The 19,901-nt window shown below is 46.1% G+C and overlaps 1 protein-coding gene across 1 annotated transcript in view; it reads left to right on the forward strand.

The window, feature by feature from the left end:
- Window positions 1-1,882: 1,882 nt before the first annotated feature.
- The window catches only part of ENTREP1 (endosomal transmembrane epsin interactor 1), a 174,973-nt gene continuing 156,954 nt past the window's right edge, over window positions 1,883-19,901 (forward strand). The window contains exon 1 of the mRNA XM_085633000.1: window positions 1,883-2,622. Within this exon, the coding sequence (XP_085489126.1) occupies window positions 2,215-2,622 (408 nt within the window). The 5' untranslated portion in view covers window positions 1,883-2,214. The remainder of the gene's footprint in view (window positions 2,623-19,901) is intronic.

Here is a 19,901-nt window from a genome sequence, read left to right on the forward strand (position 1 = left end):
TTCTTCCATATAATGACTCATATTTGAAAATATTTCTGTATTTGGTGACATTGCACTACTGTTCCTCTTTTTGGAAGAAACTTTGAATTTCTACTTAAATTGGGACATAATGTTCCCATGGCCTTTACTCATTCCATTTTCTCGATCTGTAAGTGAGAATTGCAGCTTTCTGGGTGGAGGTTCAGGTTTTTACCTCTTTGGCATGTGCATGACTGCAATCTGGTGCTGGCAGGTGGGAGATCCTTAGCTGAAGGTGGTGAATAGCTACAGAATATTGGATTGTTAATTGGGTTAGTTGAGTTTCACTATTTCTGTAATAAATTCACCAGTGGTGCATGGGATGCCAGTGCTTGTTCGTTCAAACCTACCTACATATTTTGCAGTGGCATGTCCTTAGCAGAAGGGAGCAGATTTATTAAGACTTTACACATGTGTGAAGCCATGCAAAGTGGTGCAAATTGGCTCTAAGTATTGAGAAAGTGTTTATTTTACAGCCCGAAACTTTTTATGCCCTGGAAAGTAGCTCCAATAGTTACGCAATTAGTGGTTTGTGCTACTTTACGTCAAGCGTGTCCTTGGGTGTTACATGAGAGCTGCCACACTACTTACCACCAATGACTCCTCGAGGTAGGGGCTAACAAGGACAAATGTTTTTATTTCTGCTACCTTTTCTCACATTGCATGTATACTGCATTGTACACTACATATCCAATGTGTGAAAAGTTGTAAAGTTAGTCTAAGCATACCTTTGCACCATGATGCAACAGTGTGAGTGGGGCTGGGCAGCCTGTTTGAGCACCAGGTCTAGGGAAGAGGCCAGAAGAGCCATCTCAGTAGACCTGGCGCTCCAACGCTCTCTTCCCCCTAGTGCAATGCAGCGCACCAAAATTGATTGTTAAGTTATTTTTTTTGTAAATGTGTCCACTAGGTACTTTGATGAGAAGGTAGACGAGGGATAATAACGTGATGATTTACAAGTAGCCTCTATTAAGCTGAGTCGCCTCATCCTCGTCAAGAGACGTTTGCCCCTGTATCCCCTTTGAGGGGATAGAGTCATTACCAAGTGGTCCTGCTTGGATATATTAGCAGGAGTGCATGTAGGCAGCCTTTCGTTTAGGCCTCCTTATGAGTACAGGTCATTTGGGAGAAAACAGGATTGTTTGACTTAGGGTGACCACCTCCTCCCAGGTTATTATGGGCAGTCTTTCCAGTCCTAGATTTGGGTGTTAGCCTAATGCATTCTGGGTGTTGAAGTCTTGTGTTTTTTCCTTTGACTAAATGAGACTAACACCTGAAATCTGTGATTTGTAGGGGAGAGTTTCAGAACTGGGAACAGTGTCACCCTCGCCTGACTGTGCCAGATGTGTAAAAAGGAAAAGTGGGACCTCAGGAAATAAGTATTGGAAGCTACAGTCATACCAGCACGAAGCCTGGCATGAAGTACCGCTCAAAAACTTAAGAAACGATGACGTGGACACACACACAGATAGAAAATAAAACGTGCTGTCGGTCAAGTCTTCTCACTTTTCCAAAATTGGACCCAAGGCGACAGAGCTTACTTGGCAAGGAAGGGGCGGCTGGACAAAAGGCTGAGCTCAAGTCTACCAGAGTAGCTTGAAAATGAAACAGCCCGAAATATTGAAACAAGTTCCCCCGAAAGACCATGCACCGACCTCTCTAAATCATACACAGCCAGCTAAAAATATGAGGTGTCCGCGGGGCAGAGCACGAGGAGTCTGCAGCGCGGGCAAGTCCCTTCTTCACTCCCTCGGCTCCTTTCCCAATGTGTTCCCGTGCCAAAAAAATGTGAAATGTAATCCAGCCACAGGCAGCTTCTCAGCCAACCCCATCCTCTCGGAAGAGTTATTTTAAAACTTCAAACACCTCACTCAGCCCTCCCTCTGGAGAGAAAACGGGACAGACAATATGGTGACTGGAGTGGTACGGAAAGGGGCAGAAAAACAACAGGGAAGATAAGGACGGATTGTGGAGGGGCGCCGAGAAGGATTGGTGCTACAGCGGAGGCTGGCGGCTGGTGCCTGCTTGCGGCGGAGCATGGCTTCTGCGGGGGCTGTTGCAGAAGAGGGCCTCCCCCTCCTCCCGCCCTGTGCAGGCACTCCGCATCTCTTATCTCTGTGGAGCTCGGATTCGGGGCTGACTGCATAGCTTTTACAGTTTGTTTTCCTCCGGTCGTCTGTCCCCCCGCTCAGCGCCATGTCCCTGCCCATGCTGCTGCCTGGCTCCTGCTGCCCCATGGCTGCGCCCCCGGGGTCGGCAACCACCGCTTCCTCCTCCTGTGCCGGGGACCTGCAGCCTCCGGTGCCCCCTCCCCGGGCCCGCTGGTCTGTTTCGCACCGTGGAGGGGGTTGGCCGATGCCCCCTCCCAGGGGACCGCCGGGCTTCTGCACCCTGCCTCCGCCTCTGTCGCTGCTGCCTCCTGCCGCCGGCCCGTCGTCCCAGCACCGGGGCTCCGCGGGGCTGCTGCCGGCAAGGCCGCTGCTGTCGCTCGGCTTGCTGCAGCTCATCCTGGGCTGCTGCATGGTGGCGCTCAGCTTCGGGGCGCTGTCCCTCAGCAGCTCCCTGCAGATCAAGAACTCGTGCCCCTTCTGGGCGGGATCCTCGGTGAGTATTCCCTACCTCGGTTGTCTCCCACGCGTGTGGCCAGTGCAGTTCCAATTCCAGCACACCCTCCCGCAGTGTCAGACTGGCTTATAGGGCGACCAGGCAGTGCCTTAAGGGCTGGGCTGACAGATCACGAAGGGTTGATTTTGTTTGTGGGTCCGTTTTATGGTCTGGTGGGATGATATTTACTGTTGACTTATCTGATGTTACCATAAACATTGCCTGCTGCACAGTGTCCCCCACCGTGCACGACACCTATTCTGTTTGTAACTTCAAGTTTAAAACTGCCCTGACTTGGAAATATGGGTCACTTTTTGTAGCCAAAAAGGGTGATGGGAGAGTGCTTGCAATAAGTCAGACCACTGACAAGAGCTTGGGGTACCATTTTCTTTTTTAGCTCTCAGATTCGCTAATAGGGACCACTTTTAATTTGTTACCTGGGCAGAGGCGTTTTAAGGCATGGGCAAATTGGGCTCTGGCCCAGCGCCCCAGACTTTTAGCCCGCCCCTCCCCCGCCCCCCAGCCTGATAGATCTGACCTAGTTTTCCACATAGTTCTTCCCTGATGACCTTGAATGATTTTCAAACAATTGTTTTAAATACCATTATCCTTTAATTTATTTTTAATGCAGGTAATGTGTGGGAGTCTGTTACAGAGATTTTGTAGAGAAATTTTGTGTTTATTGTTCAACACCATGCAGCATCCATAAAAAAAAGTTTATTTTAGATCAAAACAGGACTTCACATATGAGACATGGCAGTGGGTTGCAGAGATTATGTGCAATATTAGTGAGGTGCTGCTGTTTTACAATATCGAAAACGCACACCACTATCCCTGAATACTAGATAAAACATTTAGGGCCATGTATGTCGAAGTGGCAGTGTGTCGTTAGCCTCCTGTGCTTAACGACATGCTCCGCCACTTCGGGAAAGCAAGTCTGCACCATACGTACAAGAATGTGGTGCAGCCTTGCGTTTCCCCCTGCAACTTAGCGCCAACGCAGGCACCCTTGCACTCGCCTGTGTGCAGTGAAGGATTGGTTATGTGTAGGAAGGTGTCCCTTCCTGCACATAACCAATCCTAAAATGCCATTTTGTAACTTTCATGTGTGCTGCTTCATGCAGCACACATGAAAGATACTAAATGTCATTTTTTTAAAAGGTTTGTTTATGTACAGGAAGGGACACCTTTCAGTACATGAACAAAACATGGCATTTTGCTTTTTCCATGTGTGCTGTACAAGGCAATGCACATGGAAAAGGCAAAAATGAGGAGAAATAATGCATTTCTGCTCGTTTTACACCTTAAGACCTGGGTTTTTCTGGTCTTAATTTTGGTGCTGCCTCCTATGTACGCCACCCTTGTAAATAGGGGTCAGCGTCAAATACAATGGGAGTTGCGGTGAAACGTCCACCACAACACCCACTGCACGCCCCTTTCACGCTAAACATAGCGTGAAAGGGTGCCTTATGTACAAGGCAGCGTTAAGCCACATTTAGTGGCTTAACGCTTCCTTGCACATAAGGCAAGGCCCCTATCGCCACGGGAACGTCATAAAAAGTGACGTTCCCATGGCGATCGGGGCTTGTACATATTCCCCTTAGAATGTGAACCAGTGTCAGTGACTGGCCAAAGAGGGCTGAAATTGGATCATACATTCAAAGCTGTTCCAAATAGTTTCCCCCCCCAAAAAAAAATATGTTTGGCCCAGTGCCCCTAAAATCTTTAAGATGCCCCTGTACCTGGGTCTAGTTTCTGTCCCAGACCGACCGTGCCCTGACGGTGATTCTTCCACCGCACCACCCCCACCATATCTAAATGCTTTACTTCACTTTCCCCTCCCAGTGGTGGGACTCCGCGAGGAAACCTATTATTATCATGGCAACCAGAGTTCCACTCACGTCTCACGCCCCCACCGCCGATTCAAAACAAGGCTGTGCCCCGTCCGCTCTGTGTTAATTGGTCGCCTGTCCTCGCGTGTCTGACAGATTCCTTAAAGGTTATGAATCTGTCTCGGAAGATCAATTTTCGAAACCATGGTAGGGGAGTTGATAGAGGGTAGTGGGAGCCCAAAAAGCCCGAATTCAAAATCATGAGTGATTTACTCCTTACTGTCCAGGGCATCGCAGAAAACATTTCGAAGTTGTGCCGTTAATTAGGAAGCGTCCATCGAAATCCAGGGCAGGGGGAGGGGGATCCCTGTTCTTGCTTGTAGCATTTACAGAAACCAAAGGAGGGGAGGAACACAGCAAGGTCGGTAACAAGTCGCAATTGCACTTGAAACATATTATGATGTGTTTTGACAAAGAGCCGCTGGCCATGTAGTCGCTGACTCATTATTTTCATTGGTACTCGGAGCTCCCCTGAAATGCTGCAGTGTTCACGTTACCGGAGCAGTGCTCTGTTGACAGCTGGTAGACTGATGCCGCTTGGCTTGGTTTAATGAAGATTAACGTGGGGTGTTGGGCGGTAGGAGGGGGAGGCGTGCTCGTAGAGATACATGATGATTAACATCGGTTTCGATTTGTAGATACCATTGAATGGTAAGTGTCAGAAAGGTGACTCTCGGCGCTTTCTTGACGAAATATGTGTTGGTAAAAGAGTTCAGCAAGTTTTACCTATGTATTTTCATTTTGTATAGCGCTGCAGCGTTACCTAATGGCGCGAGTGTGCTTTACATATAGAATTAAAAGGTTAAAAAAGTAATATACTGTTGAGTTTAGGTGAAGAATTGTAGGAGCATATGTAACGAATGTGAAACTAATGGGAAGGGTTGGCCTTGGGATTTGGTGACCAGGGCGTTTAGATTTAGAGACATGTATATTGAGCTGACCTAGGTAATGTTTTTTTTCTGTCCACCAGTGCCTCCATTTTCTCTATATACACTTTATTTCTCTTCGTTAGTCTTCCTACATACCCCCATCCCATCCCTTCACCCACGCCCCTTCGGTGGCCTCTCGCCTGCAATTTAGCATCCTAATAGGTGATTCAGGTGAATTCACCTTCACTGGTCACTGCGGTAACCAGCCTCCTGACCTGTAAACACAAAAGGCCCCTTTAAGATCCACAACAGCAGCAGGGAGGGGAGAGCCTGTCAGTAGCAGTGACCTTCAGTAACTCTCATTACCAGAGAGCAGCATGGCTCCTTTTCTCCCCCAGGGTTGCTCCACAGCATCCTCTGCTAGGGATCTTCTGTTAAGGTTGCCGGCTACAGCTAGAATAGCATCAAATAATATTTCACTCATGAATGAATAAATGACATTTGTAAATCCCAGTAGAGTGTGCTGGTTCTCAGGGCTGGCCTTTAGCATGGTGAGCTGGGTCCATGCTCAGGGCCCAGACTTTAAGGGGTGCAGGAGTAGCCTGCAGCCGTCTCCCACAACCCTGGCTTAAAAGAAGTATGTAGTAAACATTGTTCTGAAATCTGTTTTCTGCTTTTTCTTGTCCCCTCTCACCTCCCATACCCCTCCTATTTTCCCAAGACACCTACAAAGATGCAAGTGGGAGGGGTGTGCCAAAGGTAATTTCTCCCTGGGCGCTTTTGAGCAAAGAGGGTACAGGGGAGGTTCAGGTGTGGTCAGTGCCCCATCTCTGTCATAACCCCTCCCCTTTTCCCCACCACTCGGTGACAGAAACAGCTGGAAAACCGGACACTACCCTCCCAGCCCGGGTGCACCAGTATTGTTCACGTTTTACTTTCTCCGGATTTCCTAAGAAGTATTTTTATTTTCCAGGATGGTATTTTCCCGAAGCTTTTCATTCAACAAATAGTGCATACTGTGAAATAAGTATATATATATATATTCACTGAAAAAACCATAGGTTTCACACATGTTATAGTTAGCGGAAATTTTACTGATAAAAAACCAATGAAATTCCCCCGTTATAGTTAGTGCAGGCAACTATAACTCACGCGACCGCAATCCTCTGCTGATGCTAATACTGTATTTAGACACTTATTTGCCCATGTCTTCTTCCATACATTTTTAGCTATACATATATTACAAATATTTTTTTTTCATAAAGACACATATGTCATCAGCAGAAGATTGCGGTCGCGTGAGTTATAGTTGCCTGCACTAACTATAACGGGGGAATTTCATTGGTTTTTTATCAGTAAAATTTCCGCTAACTATAACATGTGTGAAACCTATGGTTTTTTCAGTGAATTTGCAAGGTTTTTTAAATGCTAATTCCTAACTATAACGTGTGTGAAACCTATGGTTTTTTCAGTGAATTTGTACGGTTTTTTAAATGCTCAGTTACTTTACGCCATTCGTGGCGTGCGCGCCCACTTAACGCAGTTCGTTCCGTGCGCGCACAGTAAGCACGCAGTGCGCTTCGCGCACCGCGCGCCCACTTTACGCAGTTAGTGCCGTGCACGCACGGTGGGCACGCGGTGCGCTATGCGCACCGCGTGCCCACGTTACGCTAGATGGGCCATGTACGCACGATGCGCTTCGCGCACCGTGCGCACATGGAGGACATATGATGCACTTCGTTTTGAAAGGTAATATTTTAATTTTTCGTAATTTTTATAAGCCATGCACAAATGGTGCCCTTCGGGCACCATTTGCACACAGGGTGGACAGAGTGTGGATAATTTTTTTTTTTATTTTTTTTTTTTTAAATATTACAGTTTATCTCATCTCTTATAAGCCATGCACAATTGGTGGACTTCGGCCACCAATTGCACACGGGATGGGGAGAGTGTGGATAATTTTTTTTTTATATCATTTTTTACCGTACGCGTACGGTAAGCGTAATCGGCAAAATTAGCGAAAAAAAAAAAAATCCGTTTTTGGCCTTGGGGGATCTTTGGGGACTCCCTCAACATGGCTATGTGTGTGGGAGCTGTCTAAACAGCCCCTTTACATGTTTTTGTGCTTTGTATTTTCATCATCACTCTCAGTGCGAGAGAGAAAATGGCGGCCGCCGCTTCCTGGTTTCGGCCGATTCGAATGTTTACTAAGATCTAAGAGCCAATCAGAATCGCGCTCGCGCACGCCACCGTACGCGTACGGTAAGCGTACCGTAAGCGCACCGTAAGCTGGCTCAGATATATATATTGATTTAAAGGCTATTTTCTCAGAATCTACTGAACAGATTTACACCAAACCTACAAAAGGCACTTCCTTGACCTGAGGACTACCTCTCTGCCAAATTTCAAGTAATTCTGTTCAGCCGTTCGGGCTGTAGCCCTGTCTAAAGGTCCTATGGAAAAATGCATGGGAAAAACGCGTTTTGGGACCCCCCTTTTATCTCAGCCCCCGCTTGACGAATCCCTCCGAGACTTTCAGGGTAGGAGCGGAGCGCCCCACCTATTTTGAAAACTTCGCGAGGATTCGTCGACCGGCGCCAAAGTTATTCAAAATAGAATGTTGCGGATTTCCTATGGAAACGTGGTCCTAACTATAACTACCTACTGGCGACCGCCAGTAGGTAATATATATATATATATATATATATATATATATATTACCTACTGGCGGTCGCCAGTAGGTAGTTATAGTTAGGACCCCTTTTCCATAGGAAATCCGCAACATTCTATTTTGAATAACTTTGGCGCCGGTCGATGAATCCTCGCGAATTTCTCAAAATAGGTGGGGCGCTACGCTCCGCTCCTACCCTGAAAGTCTCGGGGGGATCCGTCAAGCGGGGGCTGAGATAAAAGGGGGGTCCCAAAACGCGTTTTTCCCATGCATTTTTCCATAGGACCTTTAGAACGAGCTACAGCCCGAACGGCTGAACAGAATTACTCGAAATTTGGCAGAGAGGTAGTCCCTAGGTCAAGGAAGTGCCTTTTGTAGGTTTGGTGTAAATCTGTTCAGTAGATTCTGAGAAAATAGCCTTTAAATCAATATATATATCTGAGCCCGCTTACGGTACGCTTACCGTACGCTTACCGTAAGCGTACGGTGGCGTGCGCGAGCGCGATTCTGATTGGCTCTTAGATCTTAGTAAACATTCGAATCGGCCGAAACCAGGAAGCGGCGGCCGCCATTTTGTGTATTTCACTCTGAAAAAAAAGAGTGAAAACAAGAAAAGGGGGCAATGAGGAGAGTTACAGACCCCCTAACATTTGTAAGGGGGTCAAAGAAGGACAGAAAAGTACAAAAAAAACATTTATTGATTTTTAAAAAAATCACGGGGTACGCGTACGGTAAGCTTACGGTAAGTGTACGGTAAAAAAAATAAAAATAAATAAATGAAAAGCAGATTTAAGAGTTTAGATATTAGGGAGCTCTAAAAAGAGCTGTTGTGTTTATGAAGTCATTTTTTTAGTGGTACCTACAAGTAAGTACCGATGCAGAGTCTAAGGTTCAAAAGGAAGACTCTGTTCCCGAACGAACTGCGTTAAGTGGGCGCGCACGCCACAAATGGCGTAAAGTAACTTAGCATTTAAAAAACCGTACAAATTCACTGAAAAAACCATAGGTTTCACACACGTTATAGTTAGGAATTAGCATTTAAAAAACCTTGCAAATTCACTGAAAAAACCATAGGTTTCACACATGTTATAGTTAGCTGGACATTTTACTGATAAAAAACCAATGAAATTCCCCCGTTATAGTTACTGTAGGCAACTATAACTCACGCGACCGTAATCCTCTGCTGATGACATATGTGTCTTTATGAAAAAAAAATATTTGTAATATATGTATAGCTAAAATTTAATGGAAGAAGACATGGGCAAATAAGTGTCTAAATACAGTATTAGCATCAGCAGAGGATTGCGGTCGCGTGAGTTATAGTTGCCTACAGTAACTATAACGGGGGAATTTCATTGGTTTTTTATCAGTAAAATGTCCAGCTAACTATAACATGTGTGAAACCTATGGTTTTTTCAGTGAATATATATATATATATATATATATATAATTTTTTATTTTTTGCACAATATAATCCTTCCATGCGGCGCGCTCAATAACGGGTGCTAGCGTGATGAGCTGGATTCAAACCCTAAAATGTAATTTAATACAAGAATACGCTGCACTTTATATTTCCAATTCTTCTCAAGTTTTATTCACTGAGTCAATTCACACCAACGTGTTTCAGCCCTCCTAGGCCTTAATCACGGCTGATGTGTTCAGTTAATATGGGGATGTTTGAACTGTCACAATTAAGAGCTCTGGAATTCAGATCAAAGACAGTGCCAATTTCTCACAGTGAGAGCCAGTCAGTGACTGATAAAGGGCTTCAGAATACTTGCTCATTCAATCCTTCATCTCTCTGCGGAGGACACAGAACAATGGTCAGATGTGCCAATTGTGATTCTGTGCAGAAGTGTGTGAAGGAGGTAGACAGCTGTCGAAATAATGACAGGGCAGAATTAAAAGAAAATCGGGGAGCAGATTTACCAGCATTTCACGCATGCAGCACGGAAACTTGCTGTGCTGCGTTGCGTGAAAGGGAGACATCAGAAATGTGCCATAGTTACAAACATATGGCCCCTATCTGTTGCCCCCTTGCCCGGGCGCTCTACGTGCTGCCTAGCGCCAATGCAGACACTCTTACGAGCAGGATTTTTTTTGCGCTGGACACCTTCCTGCACAAAAACAATCCTTAAAGCCATTTTCCTTTTTTCATGTATGATGCAGAATGCATCACACATAGAACAAGCATTATTAATACATCGGTTTGCCTATGTAATTAATAAAGAGCTGTATTCTTCAATCATCGCACGGGAGAAGGAAATAACTCCCTGACAAATAACACAGGAGTGGAGAGGATGTGGCGCAGCATCGAGAGCTACTGACTCAAGAGCTGGAGATCCTGTTCGAGTCTTTATGGCGCTGCGCAACATCCTGTGATTCTATGCAAATCACTTAATCTGTCCGGGTGATAAATTGTTATATAAATATGCTGCAAGAGTAAAAGGCAAAACTTTATGAAAATATATTCCCACGAAAGCAGGTGTTTACAGTATTTGGGCGGCATGAAACTGATAAGAGAAACAGACGAGGAAAAAGCATTGGTAAATGCAGGAAAATATGTTGCAGCCAATAGAAATGGAGCACAGGTAAGTGGCACGCACAGGAACCAATAAGAAGCCAGGAAAGAGAAGAGGGATGTAAGTCCCTTTTAAGTTTATATTAAAAACAGTAGATTTTTCAAGAACAGCGCAAGAGCTGTGCAGGCGAAAACTAAAAAGGAAGTAACAAGGAGAAATAAAGCTATTTCTCCTCGATATGCTTGGGTTTGGGAGGCATACCATTTTGACGCATTCCCAGGTTTACAACTCTTTGTAAATCTGGGAATGCGCCGGAATCCATGGGTGGATGCGTGGGAACGTCCACACTCCACCTGTGAAATGCCTCCCTGCCTCGAAGTAATGCAAGGCAGCGAAATGTACTGCCTTGAGTTACCTTGCATTTTCTAAACCACACTGAGCCAGACATGGTGGCTTTGCTAGGGTTAGTAAATCCCAGTTAAGGATAAGGACTTGCGTTGCCTTGTGTGACGCATGGGCAACACAAGCTCCTAGTAAATCTGGCCCAAGGTGCTTATTGGTAATTGGGTACTGTGTGTGGGTGGGGTGTTGGTGAAGCTAATGAGATGCAAGGAAGTACGTGTAGGAGACAGTGCAAAGATAGTGCTGAAGAGGAAGGAGATGAGGTTTGAGATATGCATATAGAGCGTTTCAGAAAGATATTAGGAGAAAAAGGGCCTAAGTGTCCAACCCAGAGACTGCAGAAAAAAGTGGCGTGGCTCTGAAGACCACAGCCCCTTCCACAGACCGAAGTAATGTTTAGATTACAATCGGGGGTGGAGGGGGGAGCTTGATTGTGCATGTGTGTGTGTGTTAGTTAAACATATGCGCACAATCTTACTCCTTTGTCTCCTCCAGAGATGGCGAGCATGGTTGTCAGATAAGGTTTGGTACTCAATGACAAAACCTCTTAATCAGACAGCATTATTAAAGTTTTAATCTGGCCTGGATTGGATCCAGTGTAATTCTTTAAAACTGGTGTAATATAGTCACGTTTTCTTTGTTGATACGAGTCGAGCTGTAGTGTGAAAGCTGCAGCTAAAATGGTGTTGCCAAAATCTCATCAATAGCACACGAACAGCTTGGGTGTCGGGAGATAATTATTATTTTTTTCTAAGATTAATGGACAAAGTTTGAGAACTGGACAAACTTGTTTATGTGCACTGTTAGTGATAAAGCGTTGTCTATGCTAAATCCAAATATTTCACAGATAAAGAGGGAGATAGATGGAAAAGGGATTACCATCAACATTTTCGAATTTGGTATTCCAACCTTTAAATCATGAGAAAATGACTATGATTGTCTTTTAATACTGTCAAACCCGGCCTGCCTGAAGCTTTAGTGGCGCCCAAGGGACTAAAGACCCTTCCTCGCGGGTGCATGAGCAAGTCGCCCAAACTCAAAAACAATCTTCGGGGACACATTTCGAAGGATGTCCAGTATGGGGCACCACCTAGTGGCGGTTGAGTTTACCGCCCTCATGACGAATCTAAATGACAGTCAGTCACATCACTTGCATTGCTATGGAGTTAAGCGACGCAAGCCAGAAAAACCTCCCGTCTGTACATAAATGGTCCTTCACGTCAGTTTTGAAAGTGGCAAGGTAACCCTTCCTCCTGAGGCCGCGTCAGCCATATATACCAAGGCCAACAAAGGGCCTTGCGTGCGCACGCTGTTAAATGTAATCATTGAACGGGTACACAGCGTTAGTGACGTTCTGACCTCCTTTCACGATTTTTTAATCCAGTGCTGACCTTTTAGCCCGCAACACTTTGCATTCTGGGAGTTGTATTTTTGCTTTGCCCATTGCAGGCATGCTGTGTGTTAGAGGCAGTCATCGTGACAGCCAAGGGCCCTCGAGAACAGAAAAAGGCGACAGCAATGATACAGATGCCCATTTGCTATAAGTCTTTAATTTCCCACCAAAGTGCCCATGTTTCCTTTCATTTTGACTGCAGGTAAATAATTGGTGTATCGCGGTGCTTGGGTCCCACTGCCAGTCCTAAATGGGAATTCGGTGTCGTGGTTCAGAGTTTGGTTAACCACACCGCATAGACCTTCTGGAGGCAGGTGAAGCAGACCACGGGTGATGATGACCTGCATCAAACACTCTTTCTTTCTTTAGGGGCTGGAGGTACTGAATGTACTCTTTGCAATTTGTGCTTGTTAGGTATGCTAGGTATAGCTTAAGAGCACCTATAGCTCATTTGCTAGCTTCATGTATTAAACTAGAACCATAATTAATAATCCATAAATATGTACTTCTGTAGAGGGCTTTGAGTTAGTTCTCTATATCCATTGGCCTTTAATCTTGTCATTCACATTTTGCTTCCATGCGGCACTGCATAGAGAGGGAGTGGGTCAGACCTCTTCAGCCATTGGCTCACTTGCACAGTGATTAATGGTATTTTGTTTGATCATATGTGATCATCCACCTTAAACAAGCTTTTGCAATGCAATAGATCTCGCATTCACGCGAGTTTGAGCTATTGGCATTGTAAATGACAATGCCTTTTATTTATGTTTTGGTTTTTAAAACATAAATAAGAGGCCTTGTCATTTACACTACCAATAGCTTGAACACACGTAAATGTGAGACCTATTGCATTGCAAATGCTTGTTAAAGTAAGTGTGCACCTACATTCTGAATAGCGCATTCACAGTAACAGTGCACACTGTTCCCGCCTGCCCCGGCGCACTCAGGTGACCGTAATCTAATACGGTCCCAGTGGCCCTGTTAACCTGACTGCTCCCTTGTCACAGCTGGTATCAATACCTGCTAACCGCTGGAGCTGCCCTTCTTTTAATGAAAATAAACTTCAGGATCTTTCTTCTTTCTCGAGCTCTCAAAGTTAAAAACAATATGCTGAACTGTGAGTACACAGACTTCACACAAACCCTTCACCAGGGCCCATGCAGTTTTGCTGTGCTCCATGGGCCCTACCATAGACCTTTCGGACAGATGTGGACCGCTGGCCTCATCCCATGTGCTGCGATACCATGCTCATCCCATGATGACATCACCAGGCCTACTCTCTCGAGTTCCAGTGGGAATATCAGGCTTGGCGCTGCCGCCCACTGCATGAATATTAACAAGATTTCTGCCTGACTAAGCCTGCTAGAAGGTTTTTTTCAATGTTATCTTCAAATACCCTTGCAAGCTCTTCCTGGAACAAAAGTGGAGCATCTACCGAGCCCGAGGGCCACTTACATAACACCAAACTTGCGCAGTGCAGACTCGTGGGTCACTGCAGAAGCAGTCTGCTTGCACATCCAAAGTTATGCTCAAATGCATGCCAAGATGTGCACCCAAATCTACCCCAATGCACTCAACAAAAAAGGACTTACCAGGGGCATAGTCATTCAAACAAGAATTCACGGTGTGAGTCGTGGCCAGACAACAACGATAACATTGTACTATTTTGTGTTAAAATGCAATTACCAATGTCACCTTGCGGCATGCAGCGCCTGCATTATAGGCAATAATGCAATGGCATGAAAAGAGTCTTTTCGCGGTGTATGGTGCCGTGATTTCAACATAGAACAGCTCAGACGAAGCAGAATGCATGTGTCCCTCCCATGCTGAAATACATAGATTACGGTAATCCAATTGCACGGCACTCTCCCTTTACAAACGTGTCATACGTGTGTGCACAAAACACAAACTTTCTCCCACACAGTGGCATGCACAGAGGTGCATGATGTAGATGAGATCTAACAAGCATTTGCAATGCAATAGGACTCACATTTACTCGAGACCTATTGCATTGCAAACAGAAGTGCGGATGGGTGGGCATGGGGGTCCAGGGGGGGGGCGAGAAGGCATGGATAGCGGGAGTGCGGGCGGGGTTGCGAGAAAATAGTGCTCTAAATAACACGTACCGTACAGTGTAACACTCAAAGTAAAGGGGCCAATAGCCATGGGAGAGTACAAATGACGGCATGGCCATAATAAGGCGGGACTAACAATCCTCATTATCAATCAGAAGACAGAATTTACGAAGGACAAAGACAGAAACCAATGAAAAATATGGTTAGAGAGTGAGGGCAGCTTGTCTCCCATACTCTACTTCTGCATGCCTCGCAGAGCGAACAGCGCAACCTAAAAAGTGCACTTCAGTGCTAGGGCTGAGCTCTTCTTTCATATTTTTATTTTTTTTTACTTTAAAGTTTACTTTACTTTCTTTTGCATATGATTGCCCAAAAAGGCCAGGCCCATTGGCGTGTTACTTGTGTGAATTCTCCACTAAATGGCATACCTTTGCTAAGTTATTGAGCTTTCCTGATGCAGGCACTTCTACTCCTTTCATGGGCACTAATGTGACACTTCTGTGGCACTTTTCCACTGCAATAGCAAAATGGGCTCTGCTCTTTGCTTTGAACGCTGACAGCCTGTGTGCAACTGGTTTTGAAGGTTCCAAACACTCCCTTCAAATGGTAGGGGCCACAGGCTGCTGGGACCAGTGGCATAGCAAGGGTGCCAAGAGCCCTGTTTCAAACAAGGAAAATCGGCCCATATTACTGGTTTGGTAAGAATGGGCCTCTCGCATCACTGAGAAGGAAGGGCTGTTTGAGAGAGAGAACACGTTTACAAGGGTGGAAAACTCCAACCTCCGCCTTGAACCTTAGCTCCTGAGCTGAAGAATTTTTCTAGAGTTAAGTGAAACCATTACTACATGTACTTTATTTTTGCGGCAGATTTTTCTCACCTACATTTATTATTCATATATTAATAGACAATTGAACGTATAGGTCAGTTAAATAAACTGTGTAATTTTGCTGTTAAAATCATAGTTCATTCATGGATTTCACTGGTGTCTAAAAAGCCAGGATTAGCTATATAAGTTACACGTGCCAAAGTTTATTTGTTGCATATTATGGCTATAAAGGCAATACACGCAATAATACAATTTCAATAAACACATAATTAATCAATATAAATATTTCATTCAACTATTTATATCACATTATATGAAAACATTTTAATTCCACTTTATTGATTCACTAAACAATACAGACTTTACCAAAGACATACACCCTTTATCTAACAAATAGTTATAATCAATAAAAGACAACATTATATGAATAAACCACTAAGACATATATCCAATTTTCACTCCACCTCCTCAGGCATCAGCAAACCATCACGCATTTTTAGCAGCTTCTAGTAAATAGGAGCTCTCTATCCTATCAGAATTCATGACTTCCAATTGCTTTCAATTTGTTATGCAAAACCAACACTTGTAACATAAATTCATAATTTTACGTCAGGCGTGGCTAACCGCTGAACATGGCAGACGTTTCTTAGAGGAGCTCCGGAGCCCGGGTGACACGATCCTGCCAAACTGCCACAAGCTGTGACCCATCAGTGCCAAACCGCTAAGTCACGGATGCGACGACTCCAGGGCGAGCCTGCCGGTCATTAAATCAGCCGCTGTTGCCACCGGGGAGTGCGAATCCTGAAGTGCAGCCTATGTGAAAGACAGTCCTTACAACGTGAGAGCGGCCCGGAGTAGCGACCACAGTGAGAGGCCTTCCTGCGAATTGTCGCAAGTGAATCCGGAGCTGCAGGGGTTGCTGTCACTATTCCGAAGCCCCTACCGACGGCCCGCTGCCTGTGGGGCCGAGGCAGGGAGTGCACCTGCGGTAGGCAGCTGGTGGCCCAAGAGTGAGCGCTCACACTCTGTGGCACGGAGGGGGCCCGCACCGGAGACTTACCCTGCCCAGCAACCACGAGAGCCGATGGACATCCAGCTACAAGCGGAGACCCTTCCCTGGTGAGGGTTGCAGGCGATCGCGAGAGACCCATGCTGGCGGACAGAGGGCTGCGCACTCACCTGGACTGAGGTGGTGGACCGGACCCCAACTGCACAATGCAGCCCCAAAGGTGAGAGCGGCGAGAGGGTGACGGCCGCTGTGCCTCCACCTCTTCGGTTCGCGCCCTGTCTGCGGGGCCGAAGCAGAGTGTGCGGCCTAGCTGTGGGCCCGCGGGCTACCTGGGACCGGGCGCGAGCTGGAAGCTGCCTCCGGGAGGGCCTTTCTAGCCAGACAGTCCCCACCCCGCCTCACTCCCCGCCAAGGAGTGCCATACTAACCCCGACGGCTACGCAGCAATACCAGAGCAGGAGGTGCGCAACAGGTCTTCCTGCTGCACAGGCGCACCCCGCAAGGAACTCCCCACAGGTGACAAGCGCCTGGTCGTGATAAAATCATTCAGGCAGGAACGTCCGCAGAGATTTCTCAATGCATTGAAAAAGTAGAGAGGAGGGAACGACACCAGCTGTTAATACAGGCAGCTTCCAGGGTACCCTGAGGGGAGGGGGCCCAAACTGCCAATTACTGGCAAGTTTACCACAATGCAGCGTGGAATGTGGCAGTAACCTTGCCGGAGGGCTGGAAAGTGCACACATGACTGGATACCATGGTCAATAGATGGGATCTATTTACTTGTTAAGTGCAATGGCCAGCGCTCAAGCAAGTAACGGTGCACATAGAGAGATCTGCATGCATAGCCCCTAAATGCAGCCAAGAGGGCTACAGCATTTTAGAGCGGCCAAAGGAGGACATACCACAAGCACTAGGACGATTAATAGTAAGTCCACCTGCCATACTTCAGCAACAGCAAACAAGGGGGGAGTTTGGCTCGAACCATGGTGCAGCCCAAAGGGAAGTTGTCGGAGGCAACCTCCACTAATACGCAACAAGCATTGGAACCAGAACACTGAATGCATACGCCCTCGCGCAACTTCATACCGCCCACTAATGCTGTGACACCTCTGGACAAACTGGATTTAATACTTCAAGAGGTAAGGAAGTCTCGTAAGGCTATAGAACAACAGATTGGTTCACTTACGAAGGGCTTCACACTACTCAAGGCCAACCACACCAAACTGGCAACTACAATGAAAACCAACAGCCTAACGTTGGAGGAGCTCTTACCCCAGCATAAGGAGCAAACGTCGCAAATCCAACAGTTACAAAGACAAATTAATAGACTACAAGACAGAGTTGAGGATGCAGAGGGCAGAACTAGGCAGAATAATGAACAGGTTATTGGGCTTCCAGAACGCAGTGAGGGATCTAATGTTGCCAGGTTTATGGAGCAGTGGTTCTGCGAATATGTAGCCCCGGAAGGCTTATCGGACTTCTGTGTAGAAAGGGCCCACAGAATCCCCACCAGCAGACCTAGGGTGGGCGCTCCACCGAGGCCGTTGATGGCCAGGATCCTAAATTATAGAGATCGAGATGTTCTACTCCAAAAGGCAAGAGAGCGAGCACAGATACAGTTCGAGAATCACTGCATATCACTGTACCCGGATTATACCCTCATGGTTCAGTGCCAAATGTCCTCCTATCAAACTGTCAAGAAGAAATTATGAGCTATGAATCTCAAATATGCACTCCTCTTTCTGGCTCGTTTGAAAATTATCCACTAGCAAAAAACATACTTTTTTGATAGTCCGAATGAGGTAGCATACTGGATAGAAGTTATGGATCCTACCCCAACGCTAGGCAATAAAGCTCAAAGTTCACCAAATAGCCCCGAACGAACAATGGGGAGGTCATGTCGCAGCATCAAAGCTGCCCGCAGGTCGCAATTGATCAGTCCCACCCACGAACAGGTACAACGGAGCAAAGAAAAGGCTCTGGTAGCGGCAAACACGTTCAGAGAAGGTGGCCTTCACACCGCATTGGAATCCTCGGAGGTTAGTACTGTGCAATCAGACTCTGAGAGCAGCATCCCCTTATTGCCCACAATAACGCCTCAGACTGCGGATGACTTGCTGGACTAGTGTGGCCCATGGGAAGTACCTCCGTAGGCTTCCTGGGCATGAAATGCAGCAGCAATGGCACATATTGTCATTATCAAGTATATCCTGTTATAAGGCTAGTTTGGAAATTTAATGATGCAAGTATGAGTCCTGGGCTCCTCAGGGCCCAAATACATGAGTGCAACACCATGGATGGCGTAAGTGACACACCTCCCCCCATGCACCATACAAATGTAGCAATGTTTGCACAGTTGCGTTTGTAGTTCGGACCAGCATAGTTCAACGGCTGGACCTTGTATTTATAGTTAAGGGGAAGTTTAGGGGTCCTGACACACAACTGATACCACGTCCTGGGCTGAGGTGCTTGTTAACTTTAGCTCTGCACTTAACTGCTACCATCAACCACACATGTTTGGCTCTTACAACTTAGTTACCTGGAATGTGCGGGGGCTAGGCTCGATACAAAAACGGCATAGGGTACATGCACAATTGATTAGGTGAAAGGCACAAATAGTATTCCTGCAGGAATCCCATCTCACAGAGACAGAACCAGGGAAACTGCGAAAGAAATGGAAGGGGCAGATGTACTCTACTAACTACTCAGCCTTTGTTAGAGGCGTGATGCTCTGGATTAGACATGGGGTCCCATTCAAGGAACTAGAGAGGAATGTAGACACACATGGCAGGTACATATTCCTGTGTGGGATACTTGATGGCCTCCATGTAATACTGGGTAACTTATACGCCCCAAATTTTGATCAGGATAAATTCTTCATGAGCCTAAATACGATATTGGGGAATTGGGTGGGGCACCCATGTATTATAGGGGGAGACTGCAACGCGGTCATGGAGACATTACTAGATCGAACACACCTCCCTCTCCATGGAGCGGAAAACATAAAGCAGGCAGAGGCTCTTAGTCGATGGGTAGATGGATAGGCGCTGGGTGATGTGCGGAGAATGCAGAACTTGTCAAGTAAGGAATACTCCTTCTATTCCCCAGTTCACCAGCTGCATACCCGAATTGACAGACTATTATGCACACTTACCATAGTCACGCAAGTGACACATGCCACTTATCTAACAAAAACCTTTTCAGACCATAATCCATTAGAGATCTCCTTTAATTGGGGCAGAATCCCCACACTGGTCCCCACATGGAAGCTAAGGCCCCAAATGTTGGAAGACATAGTACTTTGCAGTACTCTGTCCAATGCCATCACCCACTACTTTGCAGACAATGAGAATACTGAATTTTCAATTCTAGTTGAGTGGGACACATTGGAAGCAGTCATAAGAGGTATGGCGATCAGGGCCACAGTGGGAGCAAGACAGGAAGTACATAACAGCCTCAAAAAGTTGGAGAATAAACTGAACACATTAGAACAGAAAACGGTGCATGAACCTATGAAAATGGCCCCCTACAAGAAGTGCGCATACAACATGCAGAGCTGCTAGAGTCTCTTAGAGTTATCGATTATAGGACATATACCCAGATTAGGCACACCAACGCA

This window comes from Triturus cristatus, chromosome 2_1, assembly GCF_964204655.1.
Source record: "Triturus cristatus chromosome 2_1, aTriCri1.1, whole genome shotgun sequence".
In the NCBI taxonomy this organism is placed as follows: domain Eukaryota; kingdom Metazoa; phylum Chordata; class Amphibia; order Caudata; family Salamandridae; genus Triturus; species Triturus cristatus.